General features: G+C 27.5%; 1 protein-coding gene across 1 annotated transcript in view; it reads left to right on the forward strand.

Moving 5' to 3' along the window:
* The window catches only part of LOC117176762 (BTB/POZ domain-containing protein kctd15-like), a 108,703-nt gene that overhangs the window by 68,516 nt on the left and 22,612 nt on the right, over positions 1 to 17,575 (forward strand). The window contains exons 2-3 of the mRNA XM_033367048.1: positions 11,476 to 11,562; positions 14,402 to 14,605. Of these exons, the coding sequence (XP_033222939.1) occupies positions 11,534 to 11,562; positions 14,402 to 14,605 (233 nt within the window). The 5' untranslated portion in view covers positions 11,476 to 11,533. The remainder of the gene's footprint in view (positions 1 to 11,475; positions 11,563 to 14,401; positions 14,606 to 17,575) is intronic.

Consider the following 17,575-nt stretch of genomic DNA (forward strand, 5'->3'; position numbering starts at 1 on the left):
AACTTATTCTACTTCGTGATTCTAACTGTTTAGCAGAACACATCCTAAACCTAACCTCTTTTTAAACCTTTTCACTGATTTGGTAGGAATTATTATAGTTAATGAACCAACATTTCGGTTCCACCTTCAGGCCTTTATCAACACTTAAAAATGTTCGGAAAATTTCGATACATTTAAGATACTAAAGTAACTGAAATTTACGAAATTGAGCTGCCGAATCGAATAAGGGCACATAAACTTATTTCGCCGGGAGTGGGAAGACCCCTGGAGGCTTTCAAATACATTTTCGAATTTTTATTTTTAAGGACCCAGGCAACAAATTGTAGCTTTTTTAGTTTTCTAATTAGAGCCAAAAAACTGACTTTTTTTGTAAAAATCGATTTTAATTCATTTTTTACTCTAACTCGTGCTCAGTCAGTCAGTTTTTGGGATTTTCTAATAAAATTGTCAAGGAATGCAGTTCGAAATGTCCTTCCACCAATAAAGTAAAAGTAATTCAAAACTTTATTTTTTTAAAATTGTTGATAATTTTTTTCTTATGTGTGGCGCTCATCACACTTTCATAACTTCCAGCGTTTTGTTTATCGAGCGAATTTTGAGCAAGAAAAAACTTCCAGTGAGAAAGTTGTTCACAACAGTAAAAAGAAGTTTTCTGGAAAATTTTAGCCCAATCGAATTGATATTCAAGAAATTGTTAACCTCTCAATTCGATAGCGGCTAGGCGACTCGCCCGCGGACTGTTTGTTGCGAGAGTTTCAGATCCGATTCATAATACAGTTCCCCGGTGCCAAAAATAAAAACTAATCAATTAATCAGGTAATATTAAAGTATTATGCATAAATAAATATTAGTGCATAAGATAAAAATATTTATTTATTCAATATTGTGTACAATTGTGTGGTTCTATTTTTGAAACATACGGACAGCATCTATTTCAGTAGCCAATGGGAAGTTTGCGGGAACTTTTAAAAGCGGAAATTTGCACGTCATTATTTTTCAGCAGAATTTCAAGAAGGAAAATAAAATAATGATGCTTGATAAAAGAAAAATATTTTATATAGCCGATATGCAAGATTACTTTTTATTAATCATAAGTATTTAATGATAATTTGGCTATTGTGAATGCAATACGGCGAGTAGATTGTTTTTTTTTATTTTAGCTGACAAAACAGTGTGTTTTCTTTTATCAAGCATCATCATTTAATTTTCCTTATTGTAATTCTGTTGTAAAAAAGTAATGTGCAAATTTTCGCATTTGAAAATTCCCGCCAAATTCCCATTGGCTGCTGAAATAGGAGCAGCCCCCAGTGTACTACGCATGCCAGAGATATCCGCGTACTGACACCACTGATCTAATAGATGAGACTCAACGGAATCTTAATTCCGCGAATTCTTCAATGCTTCAAATTCGTGGAATTGAAAAAAGTTAAAGCTGGTGAAAGTACATTTGTTTTCCATTCCTGTTATGATAGAGCGTTAATATTTCTTGACATGATATTGATATTTCTTGACATAATATTCAATGAATAAATTAGTTTACATTATGCACTATTATTTATTTATACATAATACTTTGATTCTACCTGATTACTTTATTAGTTATTATTTTTATCGGATCTGAGACTCTCGCTACAGCCCATGCGCGAATTGCCTATCCGCTATCGACTTAAGACGTTAATAATTCCTTGAATATAAATTCGATGGGGCTAAAATTCTCCAGAAAAATTTTTTGTACTGTTTTTCGCAACTTTCTCGCTGGAAGTTTTTTGTTGCTCAAAATTCGCTCGATAAACGAAACGCTGGATGTTAGAGAAGTCCGATAAGCGCCACGGAAAAAGCGCCATCACAAAAAAATTAACAACTATTTTTTTTAAATTAAATTCTTGAATGCCTTTTACTCTGTCAGTCGAAGGACATTTCGAACTACATTTCCTCCAAATTTGATTTTAAAATCCGAAAAACTGACTGACTGAAACGAGTTGAAGTGAAAAACGAATTAAAATGAATTCTTTCAAAATAGGCAGTTTTTGGCTTCAATTAGAAAACTAAAAAAGCTACAACTCTTTTCCTCGGGGAGAAAAGATGCGCAATGAAATTTTACATCTAAATATAGTCTTTAAAAATTCAGTAACTTTTATAGAAAATTTACTTAATTTTTATTTAACTTCAGAAGCGGTCTCTCAAATTTACACAAAGGTCAGGAAAAAGTCAGAGATTTAAAGAACAAAAATCGTGTGCAGTCCTCCCAAGATGGTTACCTTGTATTACTGCGCATGCGATGCATAAGGCGCTTCAATGGCTGCCGTTCGCGCGTTTATTTGAAATGTTAGAAAATACAATTTTTTAATTTATTGTTAATAATTAAAAATCATTATATTTAAATCTGTTAAAGTGGTACGTGGATGGTTTTCCAATATATTATAAGCATTGGGTTCAAAAATAAAATAAGGGTTCATTAAATAACAGTATACAGTAAAATATTATTTTTTATTCACTGAATACTCTTTTTATTTTTTTAATCAATAATCAAAATATATTAAAAACCATTTGCGTTATACTTTAACATATCAAAATTAAAAATTCAGAGAATTTCTATAACTTTAAACTGTCAAGTAGAATAAATTAGAATTTTTTCCATTTTAATTTAAAATTGCTTCATTTCGTTTCTAAAAGATTCTAGGTTAAAAAATTACAAGTTTAAGATCATGCTCCTCGAATAATAATATGGTCAGGTAAAATTAAACATTGGCCAGTGGAAAATTAGAGAAAACTAAGAATGATGTTTTGCGGTAACCATGATATAATATTCTTGTTCGTCATTTATTTGCCTTCTTTTTATATTTTTATAAATTTTATTATTTGTTTGAAAATGCAACAATTTTATTCAAAAGTGATCCTTTTTGGTTGAAAATTCAACCTTGTGTTGAAAATACTACTAATTTAGTAGAAAATTGACTTCTTTTTTAAAGTTCATATTTCTATGCTCAAAGTTCAAAGTAAATATTTTTTCGTTAAAAAGTCAAATATTTCTCGAAAATTTGTCTTTTCATTTTAGAAATTTATCTATTTTTCTAGAAATTGCATTTTTCTTCGATAAAAATGCAATGTTTGGTTTAAAATTCAACCATTTTTTTATGAGTCATTTACAAAAATTATCATATTTTTGGTTAGAAAATTTTAATATTTTTATAGAAAATTTTTTTCGCACTTAAAACTTTTATATTAATACTGAAAAGTGAAACTGAAATCTTTTTTAGATGCAAATTTAACTATTTTTTAGTATTTTGTCATTTTGATTTTAAAAATGCATCTATTTTAATTCAAATTGCATCTATCTTGTTTAAACATGCAACTTTTTGTGTAAAAATTTAACAATTTAAAAAAAAAGTTTTTCTTTTATATTTAAAATCCAACTGTTACGTTGAAACATCATCTTTTTGAATTGAAAATTCAAGTATGATCTCCACAGAAAATTTGCGTCTTGTTCAAAACTTATATTTTGATGTTGAAAAGTAAAAATAAAATCTTTTTCTGGTGGAAATTCAGTTTTTTTTAATTTGTACTTTTTATTTCAAAATTCATCGGTTTTAGTATAAATTTCCTTTTTTTTTTAGATAAAATAGCTACTACTTGCTTGAAATTAATCTTCGCTCTGAATATTGGTTAAACTTTTTTTTTAATTTTGGTTGAACCACATTGTTAAGAAATAATTTTTTGTGCAACATGCATATTTTAATTGAATTTTCATTTCTTTGGTTGACGTCTTCATTATTTGGCTAAAATAGAACTTTTTTGCTAAAAATTCATAGTTTCTGGTTGAAAATTCAATTTTATACGAAAAATTTACATGTACGAATATTATACATAAAAAAAATGTCGGCTCTGTTTAAAAAAAAGTGGTTACCACTAGCCAATACTTTCTCTCATCTTTCTCGAAGCATATGGCTACCGCGTTAGAAAAACGAATCATCTTTTAGAGCTATCCACGAATCGACCCATTTTTTGACATCTTCATGAGAGGTGAATCGTTGTTCAGACATACCATGAGTCAGGAATCTGAAGAGGTGGTAATCACAAACGATGCGATGTATGAAGAATAATGAGACGGTATCCTTCGATGCGATATAATACAAGTAACGCCATCTCTTAGAAATCCCTCGAAATTAATGCACGCTCCCAATATTTTTATTTGTGGATATTCAAATTGTCCATATTTTCAGCATTAAGAAATCAACACCCAGGGGCACTTACTACTTGCATTAAATTATTATTTAATTAACAAGAAACCACTTACAATATTAGCATAACCGACTGAAAGCAAATTTAAAAATGTTCTTTAGCAATAGTTCATTTCCATGTTTCAGAACAAGATACATAAGTAATAATCAGTAAAAAATGTAGCCTCTGGTCTTGGCGAAATTTTGTTAAAATAAATTAAATCCAATCCCAAGCTATTTTGTCGTTCTTGTTTTGCCTGGTCGACCGTCGTGCCGTTATTAAATAGTTGCAATAAGTATCTTCTCAAATACTTTCATGTGCGTGCGACATAAAATGGACACGCAAAAAGAAGATTTTTTAATGTCTCCCGCGGCGATACAAAACCCGCGGAAGAACCAGTCCCAGTGCTGGAAATAATGGGCCAGACAGACAGAACTTTAGAACTTTAGGGTGTGTCTTATTGCTTATTATACATATAGTGCATATCCCATGTGGGCGGAATAACCGAAGGCACGAGCTCGACCACGACTTTACTGATAAGATTGCTCAATGTTCACTCGCAAGTGAATTTAAATCCTATTACATAATTTCCGACTTGAAAATTCAAATCTTATTTATAAATAAATAAATATTCAATTAGAGGCTGATACCAATAGAAGAGTTTTTTTTCATGTTCTTAGTTGATGACGCGTTTCAACACAGGTCTGTGTCCATTTGAAATCTTTTTTCCTAAAAAAAATCGTTAACAGCATAATAAAGCTTTTTTTTTAAAGAAATTTTTAGAAATCAGGAGTAATCCATAACTCCCAAAAGTGTATGGATATTTCAAATTGATGTAATTTTTTTATGAAACAAACTTGCGATCACATTAGAAGTTATTAGATAACATTGTAGATAATTTTTCTTTTGACAATTCCCTGATGGACCGAAGGAACCGAATGGAGCCTCTACATAGTACCCGTAAAGAGCCCATTGGGTCCCCATTCGGTTCCTTTTTAAAAAAATAAAGAAAAAAGCAAAATCAACTTTTAAATTGTTGAAATTTGGATTCTACGTTAAAATTTGCATTAGAAACTCACGGAGTAATCGCAATACTTTTTCTTGCAGCGTTAAAAACTGGAAAAAAATTAAATAGCTGTCATTTGCATGGGCCGAAGGCGCCTTCAAGTGCATCTTCTTTTAGTAGCAGTTAATAAGCGTTCCGTCGGTAACTTTAGGAATTTTGTCTGGATGCTAGCGCCACGCAGTGGAAACCTCAGACAACAACGCTGCAATGCAAGTTAGAGAGAAGTTTATTTTTAAACTTCCCGCACAACATGCTACTTGAGCTATTATGGATGCGCTTGAAGTCACCTTCAACAGAAGTTAATTACATTTTTTACATTTTTAACGCTGCAAAAAAAACATTGCGATTACTCCATGAGTTTCTAATAGAAAATTTAACGTAGAATCCGAATTTCAACAGTCTAAAAGTTGACCTTGCTGTTTTTTTGAGTTTTTTTAAAAAGGAACCGAATAGAGTCTTCACGGGTACTTTGTAAAGGCTCCATTCGGTTCCTTCGATCCGCCAGGGAATCACCGGAAAAAATCCTGGACAAATAATTTTTTATTTTTTTATGGAAACTTATTTATAAATTTGGCTATGACCCTCGTGATTCTTGCGTTGCAATATCCAAATCTGAACTATTTTGCAAAATTTTTCCATAAAAATTCATGATGCCATTACAAACGATCAAAATTCGGTTGGTGATTTCCTGCAGTATTCTTCTCCTCTGCCCAACATTCCAGACAAATGCGGGTGCTGTCAATAGTTGAATTGTCAAACTAAAAAAATTAAATATCAACCACAAAAATTTTTATTTCTAACCAAATATTTGAATCTTCAAGCCAAAAGTCCGACAATTTTAGAAGACTGTTCAATTTTCAACCTAGAAAGATTACCAACCAAGATTGAAAACAAAGAATTTTTCTGCAAAAAAACATGAACTGTGACTCCAAAAGGAAAAATTTTCTTTGCAAAAAGACAAAATTTCATCAAAGCAGTTAAATTTTTCACCAATAACGATTTTTTTGAGATGACCTACTTTTATTTTCAGCATTTTTTTCTGGCATAGATTGACCCGAAAATGGAATTTTTAATTTTTGAATAACATTCGGATGCCTCTCATCTTCTAAACGTCTTTTGAGGGTTCATATACCTAAAAAAATTGCTTGTGACATGATTTCCACAATTTATTTCAAAAATGGTTTGTTTAAAATTAAAGTCTTGTTTTGTTAAATTTTTTTTTAATTTAATTTTCTTAGTTGAAAATTCGATATAGTTGAAGCTTCATCATTTTATTTGAAAATTGATCGCGTAGGTAAAAAATGTCCCTACGTCTGATAGCAATTTTTCAAACTAAAAATATAACTTTTCCCTTTTTTTTTTGTAAATTCATATTTTCGGCTTATAATCCGACTTTTTTCTGTCTTGTCTAGAAAATCTTTTTTTGTTAAAAATTCGTTTTTTTTTGTTTGTTTTTTTTTTTTTTTTTTTTGTTAAAAAGTCATTTTTTTGGTTCGAAACCTAATATTCTTGGTTAAATTTCGTTTTCTGTTGTTTTAAAAATGCATAATTTTAGTTGAATATTCATCTTTGTGGTGAAAAATTTAACCATTTTGTGGAAAATTCGTTTTTTTTTTTTGGGTTAAAAACTATTTTTTTTTTATTTGAAAAAGTAACTTTCCTATTTTTTGTTGAAATTTTATCTTTTTAAATTAAATGCTTGTCTTGTTTGTAGAAAACTAATCTTATTTTTTGAAAATCCCTCTCTTTTGATAAAAATGCAACCGTTTGGTTGAAAATGAACTTTTTTGTTTAAAATTTGTCTTTTGGGTTAATTTTTTTTTTAAGGTACACCCCCTTGTTAAGAATTCATGTTTTGGTTATAGTTTCAGCATTTCAATTTTAAATTCAGCTCTCTAGTTGAGTGTTTGACTATTTTACTAAAATTATTATTTTTTTTGTAGATTTATTTTTTTACTAAAAATTAAACCTTTCGAATTTCTATAGTTAATATTCAGACCAAAAAATGATGTAACTTCTATCTAAATATTTTCAAGCAAATGGTTGGATTTAAAAAAATGTATTTTCAATCAAAAATGGAAAAGTTAAATTTTTAATAAAAAAGGTAAATTTCGACAAAAAAATATTTTTCTTCAAGTGAGTCCGATTTTCAACTGAAATCATGAATTTTCCAGCAAAAAAAATAATTTTCCACAAGTGTAGATTTTTCAGTTAAGAGAAAAAAAAACATCCAAATTATTGAACTTTCAAGCCAAAATATGAACTTTCTATAAAACAGTTTTATTTTCGAACGAAAAATCTAAATTATCAACAAATGGTTTATGCAACATTTTGTACGGAATATTTGAGTTTCCAATAAACAAAAAAATTGTAATTGCACTTCATATAGAATCCAATTTACACAAAATGGAAGCCCATGCATTTTTTTAATCGCGTTTCTAAAATATTTTGAATTGGAAATAATGTATAAATAATTAATTAATACTGAAAATTTTATTTTTTTTATCACGAAAAAAAATTTAACTACTTTCTCACCCCTGGACCAGTTTGTTTGAATTTTTAAAAATTTGTTATGTTTTTAATTTCTTGTGCAGGAAAAAAACCTTTTCCTATTTTTTTTCAGTAAAGTTTATGGAAGTTAATAACTTTACATAAATGAAATAACCTTACAAAAATTCTTCAAAACATAATGTTTATAACGACAATTAGTTTCTTGAAAAGAACATCAAAAAACAAAATTAAAATAAAATCTTCTTAGGCACCTTTTAACAAAGCAGCAAATTAACAAAAGTGTCCATAAACTTTACTCAACAAAAATTAAAAGTGAATTTTTTTATACACATAAAGTAAAAGGAAAATTAAGAATTTGAAAATTTTTAATCGAACTATCCAATGGAAAAAAAAATTTTTTTCTTAAAAATGTAACTATTTTTTCAATAAGTCATCTTTTTTATCAAAAATTCAATTACTTGGTTGAAAGTTGCACTATTTTGTTCAAAATTCATTTTTTTTTTGACAATTCTACTGTTTTGTTAAAAATGTAACTATTTCATGAATATAAAATTAATCTCCCTATTTAAAAGACAATATTTCTTGGTTAAAAATGAAAAATTCTGGTTGAAAATTATTTTTTTTTTGGTTTAGGATTTAACTTTTTTGTTAAAAATTTTTGCTTTTTTGGATGAACTCAACTTTTTTTCATTTCAAATTCAATTCAAAATTTATATTTTCGGTTTGGAAATTAAACTTTTTTCGGGAAAATTTCATCTTTTTAGTTTAAAACTTCCAGAATCTGGTTCAAATATAGCTTTTTGTTAAAAAATCACATATTGGATTATAAAACGAAATTATTTTTATAACAAAATTTATTATTTGAAAGAAAATCAAACTATTTCGTTGCACAATTACATTTTTCTGATGAAACTTCAACTATTTTGTAGATAATTCACCTTTTCCTATTGACAATTGATCTATTTTGTTGAAACTTGTCTTTTTGGTAGAACATTAATCTTTCTAATGAAAAAATCCATCTTTTTGATTGAAAATGTATCTTTTTGGTTGAGAATTTCACAAATTTCTCCAAAAAAAAGTTTTTATTTTCGTTTTATTTAACTGGTTGAAAATTCGTCTTCTGGTAGAAAATTCATCTTTCTTAATTAAAAATTTATGTCTTTCGTTGAGAATTCATTTATATTTAAAAAAATTCGTTTTTTTTTCGTTTAATTAAACTGTTTTTACTTAAAATCAGTAATCTTCTTTGATTAAAAATAAAACGACTTTCTTCGAGATTAAACCGATAAGTAAAAAAATATTTTTATTATATTTAATTGTTTTTAGTTGAAAAGTCATCTGTTTCGTTGAAAATTCGTTTTTTCTTTATTTCAATTTTTCAATTGAAAATTTAACATTATAGTTAAAAGTTTATCGTTTTAGTAGAAAATTTATCTCGGTGAGTGAAAATTTAACTGCCATTTTGTTAAACATTTTTTTAAATTAATATTTTCAACGAAAAATTTAACTTTTCCAATTTTTTTTAATCTCTTTTTTTGGTACAAAGCTAATCTTTTTGGCCTGAGTTTTCAAGACCAAAAGACCATTTTTTTTAAACAATTAAATTTTCAAATTGAGAAGGTGAATGTTTAAAACAATATGAATTTTTACAAAAAGAAAAGTAATGATTGACATTTTAACAAAAAAAAAACGATTTTTCAAAAAAATAGTCCAATTTTTAACAAAAGAGATAATTTTTAATTAAAAGGATGAATTTGCAAACAAAAAAGATCAATTTTCTACAAATAAAGATTTTCAAGTGAAGAGAGAAAAAAAGAGCTAATTCAAACTGTTGAATTTTCAGCTCGAAATTATGAATTGTAAAAAAAAAATTAATTTTCATCTTTAAACAAAAGAGAAGAACTTCCAAACCAAGAATATTAGTTTTCTACCAAAGAAAACGAATTTTCAACTAAAAAACATACATTTAGTGAAAGAAAATTTGAAAAAATGCATTTTTTTAACAAAGTAGTTTACCTTTTATCCTAAGAAGCAAGTTTTAAATTTAAATTATGAATCTTCAACTGGAATAGTTGAATTTTCCGTTTAAAAATTTAATTTTTACAACAAAATTTAAACCAAAAAAGCCGAATTCTTAAAAAAAAATCAAATCTTCAGGCAAAGAAGATTAATTTTTAACCAAATAGTTGTAATTTTATACAAAAAAGATTAGATCTCTACTAAAAGAAATACATTTTTTAATCAAATTTTTTTTGTAAAACTCCTCTCTTATTTTTAAAACTTTAACTATTTAATTAAAATTAAAATATTTTATTGAAAATTTAATTATTTTGTTGAAAATTTTAATATTTTTTTAAGCAACAAAACATATTTTGTTGAGAAATTCATATACTTTGTTTAGAAATTTAACCGTTTGACTTTTTTGTTGACTTTTTTGTTGAAAGTGTATTTATCCTTTTGGATAAAAAAATTCACCTTCGTATTTTGAAAATTCAACCATTTGCTTAAAAAATCAACTATTTTGTTCAGTAAAATAATTAATAAATTTATAAATAAACTATTATGTTAAAGTAATATTTTTTGTTTAAAAAATTAACTGTGTTGTGTAAAAATGCATTCTCTTGAATTAAAAATTCATATTTTATGCTAGAAAAGTCATATTTTTTATTTGAGAATTCATCTTTATTAGTTAAAAATAAACTTTTTTGTTCAAGATCCAATTTTGTACGAAAAAGTTACACTTTTTGGTTTGAAAATTCAACTATTTTGTTAAGTAAAACAATTAATTCATAAATAAGCTAATATGTAAAGTCCATCTTTTTTGTTCAAAAAATTAACTGTTTATATTTATTAGTTATAAATTAACTTTTTTTAAAAATCCAATTTTGCTAAAAAAAAGTTAGTCTTTTTCGCTTGAAAATTCAACTATTTTGTCAGCCATCTTTTTTTATCGAAAACATTTTTTTTTGGAGAAATTTGTCCTTTTTGATCAGGAAATGTAACTCGGTAGGTTAAAAAATTCAACCCTTTGGTTAAAAATTGAACTTTTTTGCTAAGTGAAAAAATATTTTTTTGATAAATAAATTATTATGCAAAAGGATTTTTTTGGGTAAGATATTCATTTTTTATGGTAAAATAGTTATCTTTTTTAGTTGAAAATTCATCTTTTAAGTTTAAATTCAATTTATTTCGACACAATTCGTCTTTTTACTACAATTTTAAGTATTTGGTTAAAAGCTAAATTGTCTAGTTAGAAATTATTTTTTTTTTTTAGGTTGAAACCAATCTTTTTTATTAAAAATTCAACTGTTTCGTTAAAAATGCAATATGTAATTCAACTTGAAACCTAAGGAATTCAAAACGCTATATAATTAATTTAATAAGGTATCTAAATTAATTTTATTTAAATAAATGTATCCCTCCAGTAGTTCCTGAAATATCACCCTATGAATTTTCAACCGAAAAATATAACTTTTTAACAAAATAATTGGATTTTAAAGAAAATAATTGAAAATTCAAAGAAATAACATTTTTAACCGAAAGAGATGAAATCAGAGCCGAAAATACAATAAGAAACCGAATTTTTTTTTCTTTTCTAAAATTTGTATAAATTAATTTTTGTAATTTCTATATGAAAGAGATGATTGTATATAGATTGAGAGAGGAAATTTTGATTACAGACGGAAATGTGAGGCTGACGGGAAGGAGGTGAAAGCAGAACTGACGGCGCAACGCAATATGTTCCCTAGCGCTCAAATTAAAATGAGGTATGTGCTCAGCTATATTAGCAAATATTTGCTACACTCACTAATACACCCTCTCCTTCTTTTTTTTTTAATCAGTTTTATTTGCTCACAAATTCAAGAAATCAAAACAATTTGTCAACATTTTTTAAAATTCTCAAGAGTCTTCAAGTTTACAACAGAAAATCCAATTTCTTTTAAAATCGATCAGTTGCACGATATTTACAAACAAAAAATACAGAAAATAACTATTTTTAAGAAATTTTTAAAAATATTTTTTTTAAACATGATTCAATATTATCATTTTAGTAAGTAACTAATATAAGGGTGGAAATGCAGAACTAGATAAATAAAAAAATTAGCTTTCTCAAAAGAGTGAAAAAATATTTTGGGCCAAAGTGTTATTAAATTGAGGCCAAAAAATTATGATAAAAAAAAATTAGTTCGGTTTAAAAATAAAATAATGTCGCGCTTCTAAGATATTAAATTTCTTAATAAGTAAAAATAAATTTTAATGTAAAAAAAATTTGCAAATTTCAAGTAAATCAAACGAGAATTTTGAAAATAAAATTCCATGAGTTTTCAAAATCGACTGCTACATGAAAATCCAAGAAATATGATAAAAAATTATTCTTTTGAGAAAATTAAAACTGAAAATCACAATAACAGAGAATGACAAACATTTTTTTTTTCTGAAAATCCGAAAAACATCAAAAATTTTTATCTTCAATTGATAATACTTTTAAAAAATATTTGCATGATTTATCGGTTCAAACTGAAAAAAATCAGCTTCGATATACTGAACATTTTCCAAAAAAGTGTTCGTTTCACTCAATCCGGATAAAACATGCTTTTTGCACATTTGCAAACAAAAGATTTGCATTTTGAAATCCAACAATCTCAAAAAATAAAATTCCCGGAAAAGTAAATATTCGAAATAAAAAATTCCTGAAATTATAAAATTGACGACAACTCAAAATTCACGAAATAAAGTTGTCCCCATTATAAAATATCCGATACTGAAAAATTACCGACGCAGGGAAATTCTTTGAAATTCCTGACATTATTGACTATTTCTGAATTTCCTGAATTCTTAAATGTTCTAAATTCTCTGAATTCCTTAAATTCCTTAAAAATCCTTAATTCTCTAAATTTCTGAAAATCTCTGAATTTTTTTATTTCTGTGACATCTTTTCATTACTTAAATATCCTGAATCCCTTGAATATTCTGAAGTTCAGAAATCCCAAGATTTTTCTGAATTCCCTAAATTCTCTGAACTTTTTTTATACATTTAATTAGATGAATTTATTGAATTTATTCATTATTCTAAAATCCCTGAAATTACTTGATTGAATATACGCAATTCTCTGAATTCCTATATTTCTATGAAATCGTTAAGTATTCTGTATTCCTGAAATTCTTATAATTTTCTGAATTCTCTGAATTCTTCTTATTTCTTCAATTTAATGAATTTAATGAATTCCTTTAATTCTCTGAAATCCCATAAATTCTTTGAATTCAGTAAATATCAAATTTTGCGTTAATTCTCTAAATTTCGTAAATGCTCTGAAATCCCTCATATTTAAAATTTTCTTAAAATCCTTCAATATTTATGAAATAATCTGAATTCCCTGAATTCCTTGAATGTGCCGAATTCTCTGAACTCCTCGAATATTTATGATTCCTTGAATTTTTTGAATATCTTGAATTCCTTAGATATTCGGAATTCTCTGACTCCCTAAACTTCTATGAAATGGTTGAATATTCTGAACTCCAGAAATTGGTTGAATTCCCTTAATCTCTTAAATTCCTGGAATTTTCTAAACGTTTGAAATTCATAGAATATTCTGAATTCCTTTAATTTAATTAATTCTTTGAATGCTCGGAAATCCTTGAAAATATCTGCATTTCCGAAATTTCTTCAACTCCTTTAATATTTTGAAATCCCTGAATTTCTTGAACATTTCGAAATTTCTGGAATTATCTGAATTCTCTAAATGAGTCTCTAAATTTACTGTATTCTTTACATTATTTGTATTTATAATATTTAAGGAATTCGGGAAATTAAGAAAAAATTGGTGAATTATTTCATAACTTGGAATTCCCTTTCTTCATCTGAATTGCTTGAATATTCTGAATTCTCAGAAATGTTTAAATTCCTTTAATGCTCCGAAATTTTTCTAAATTCTATGAAATATTTTGACGTCCTCGAAATACATGGAATTTTGCAGAAATTAGTAAATTCTACGAATTTAAGGAATTACACAAATTCAGGAAATTACACGAATTCAAGGAATTTAGAATATAGAGAATTTAAAAGAATTCTGAAAATTCAAGTCATTTAAAGAAATTCGATGAATTCAATCAGACAATTCGGAGGGGTTCTGCAGATTTTAAGGAAATTTAAATAATTCAAAAGGATTTGAAGAAGTTTCGAAGCATTCCAAGCAATTCAACAAATCGAAGAATACATATAATTAATGAATAATTCAAATATTAAAATATTAATTAATTAATTAAAAATATATATTATTCAAGAAATTTAAAATAATTTAAAGAAATAGAACATTTAAAGTTACTAGTTTCATACTGATACGTACTAAATATTTAACTATTTATCTGTATAATAGCTTTGAATTCAATTATTTTGCAGAATCAAGAAATCCCAAAAAAGCTTTAAGAACTGAATATTTTTGAGGTAGCTTTCCAATTTTCCACGCCCCTTTCCACGTTAATTTATCTTTTTTTTTAATTTCCATGAAAAGTTTACAATACAATGTTTCCTGCGCGCTGTAGGGCGCGCATAACTGCTGCTTAAAAATATTGTTAAAATTATTTGACATTAGAGTTACTGATTGTCAGATTGCTGTCACCAAGCAGTTCGCCGGCAACGTCACCCACGATGTCGAATTCCTCTTCACCGACGCCACCCGCGCCAGTGGCGCCAACCTACAACCAAAAAATGACAGGAATCCCCTGTGTGGCTGCGGCTTCAAGATACACGGCGCCGGTTCATATCGATGTTGGTGGTACGATATACACCTCATCTCTCGAGACTTTAACCAAGTAAGTCTTAAAATTTTCCAAAAATTCCAATCCGTCGTACTTTTTTCTCGAGAAACGAGATTCGAGACAATATTCGAGATAAAACTCGAAACTCGAGACAACAATCGAGATTCAAGACAACATTCGAGGTAAGACTCGAGATTTGGAACAAAGTTCGAGGTTCGAGACAGCATTCGAGATAAGAATCGAGACTCGAGGAAAAATTCAAGATTCAAGACAAAATTCAAGACGGGATTCAAGAAATCTCAAATGATTTCTCAAGATTTAAAAGATTTTCGAAGATCAATTTTTGAGAAATTATTTAAAATTTCAAATGAATTAAGGAATTTTGTCAATTTCCCATGATTTTGAAGAGTTTAGGGTAATTTAAAAGATTCTAAGGTGTTTAACGAGTTTTCGAAATTTTTAAGTATTTTCAAAAAAATTCTTAGGATATTAGAAACTTTCGAAGAATATTAAAGAGATATCCAGAATATCAAATTATATTTTACGGGAATCTGTATTATCAGCAGAGTAGTTATTATTGATCGGTACAGAAATCATTCCACAATCTGTGGAAATAAAAATAAAAACTATCAATCAAGTTTATTCTTCAAACACCAAAAAAAAATTGACCTCATTTTTGACAAGACGGAAAATAAATTTTTCAAATTAAATCAGTTAAAAGATTTTTTTTCATAAAAATATATTTTTTTAAATCAATGATATTTAAAAGGGACTTCTAGGGATTTCTAAGGATTTCTACTAATTTTAGGGAATTCAGAAATTTCAAGGTATTACACGATAAATAAAGAATGCATAGGATTCAAAAATAAATTGTACGATTTCAAGGAATTTCTACGGTTTTCAAAAGACTTGAATGATTCAAAAAGATTTTAAAAGTTTGACGAGTTTTTTCATGAATTTTTAAAGGGGCTCAAGTGATTTTACGAATTCTTAAAATATTTAAACGGATTGAAACAAAATTCTAGGAATTCGAGCGTGTTTTCTAAGAGAACTTTAATAAATAAGTTGAATTTAATTAATTTTTAAAATATAAAGAACGAAATGTAATCTTTACAGTGATTTTAAAGAAATCTTTACTTAGAAAAAAATTAACTTCCCGTGTTAAAATTGATCCACCACATAGAAATTAGTTACCATGTTAACTGTTTTAAACCTTCTTTTGTTTTGATGCACAAAAAATTGAACCTTATCTACTTGAAAATTACATTCAACAAAAATTCACTTCTGTTTTTTCTGTAAAGTGATTTCAAATAATTTCAACTTACTTCAATGGATTTCTTTGATTATCAATGTAAAGATCTTAAGGTATTTTTAGGTATTCTAAAGGATTTCAAGAGATTTAATAAAATTTAATAAATTAACATTTTTAAAAATATTCCCAATGATTTCAAGGGACCGTCCAGATTACATGTGCAGGTTCATGTGCAGGAACATGTGCAGGAACCTCCGAGGTTCCTGCACAGGACAGACCTCGTATTTTGAATTTCTCAAATCAGTCAGGCCTGAATTTAAAATTGAGGGATTCGAAATCTAGTATAGAAAATTCAGACACATACATAAGCTCTTAAATTGAAATTGAACTCAATTTATTGTATTTCATTCAGAAAAGAAAGCTACCGCCTTCAAAAGATAAAGGGCATTCAGTATAATAATCCTGTGGGTATATGTATAGGTATATGTATACCACATATAATTCCACGATACACGCAAAGGAAATCTGAAGATAAGCGATTATTCTGAATGCTGTTGTTAAGCAAAAGCCCCGAACAATGCAATTTATTCTCGCAATTTCTTGCTTGCGGTCAATAACGGAGTTCGATATCGCCATGTCCTGCGGACTTAAAGCGGCGCCTCGAGAAAGGTGAACCTCCTTATTTCATCCTCGTGAAAGCTGGCGGAACGGATATTTTCGAAAGAAAAAAATATATATCGATATACACCTATATATCTTATTTTCTACTTAGCCGGGAAATGACAAGAAAATAAGAAAAGTGGAAAATTAATCTTCGGTGCTCAATTCGTATGTGGAATACGCGGCGATGAATAAATGGTTCTCGCTCTCTATACGTATGTTTAATTTTTTTATTTTAGTCTAATAGAAAGTTCCGCTTCATTTTTAAGGAAAAATTTTAACGTCGCCATTTATGCCAGCGAGGGTGATTTATCATAGTTTCGTGTTTAATATGGACAGGAAAGTTTCGTTCTCAATGAATTTAAAATTAATGGAGTTTAATTAGTTCACGGAATTTTTTGCGGCTAAATTAAGTTTTTTTTCAAGGTGAAATATGAGATGTAGTTAAAAATAAATCATCAACTGAGAGCTACTTGAATTTATAGGTGAATTATGAAAGAATTTAAGAAAACTTTTTTCGAAAAGTTGTATCTACACTCCATAAAATATCGTAACGAAACTTTAAGTTTTATGAAACTACCAAAATGGTGTACATTTTTGGAAAAAACTAGAAAGTAAATTTTCCCAAAAAGGGCCCCTTTGGGTTTTTCTTAATTTATTTTCAGATTCATTGTCTTTATAAAATTTTCAATCCAAAAGAACGAACTTTTTTATCTAAAAGGACAAGTTTTCATTCAAACAAAATAATTAAATTTTCGATAAAGCGGTAGAATTTTTAACAAAATAATTATATTTCTAAAAAAACAGTGGAATTTTCAACTAAAATGACTAATTTCTAATATAAATAAATATATTTTTAAGAAAGATCTACATTTGTTATGAAATTAAGTTTCTTATATCTTTGGATTCCTAATGAAAAAACAAATTCGTCTGTCCAAATGGTAATTAGAAATTCTAATTAAATCCAAATACAATTTGATCCTAATTATCCTGTTTACACCAATTTTTGAGAAATCTGGAGAAATACTGTTGAATAAAGGTACTATCCAGAGAAAAAGCTGAGGATACATAATGTTACAGGTTTGGTATAATCATCTGACTATTGCCCCGGT

This window comes from Belonocnema kinseyi, chromosome 7, assembly GCF_010883055.1.
Source record: "Belonocnema kinseyi isolate 2016_QV_RU_SX_M_011 chromosome 7, B_treatae_v1, whole genome shotgun sequence".
Taxonomy (NCBI): domain Eukaryota; kingdom Metazoa; phylum Arthropoda; class Insecta; order Hymenoptera; family Cynipidae; genus Belonocnema; species Belonocnema kinseyi.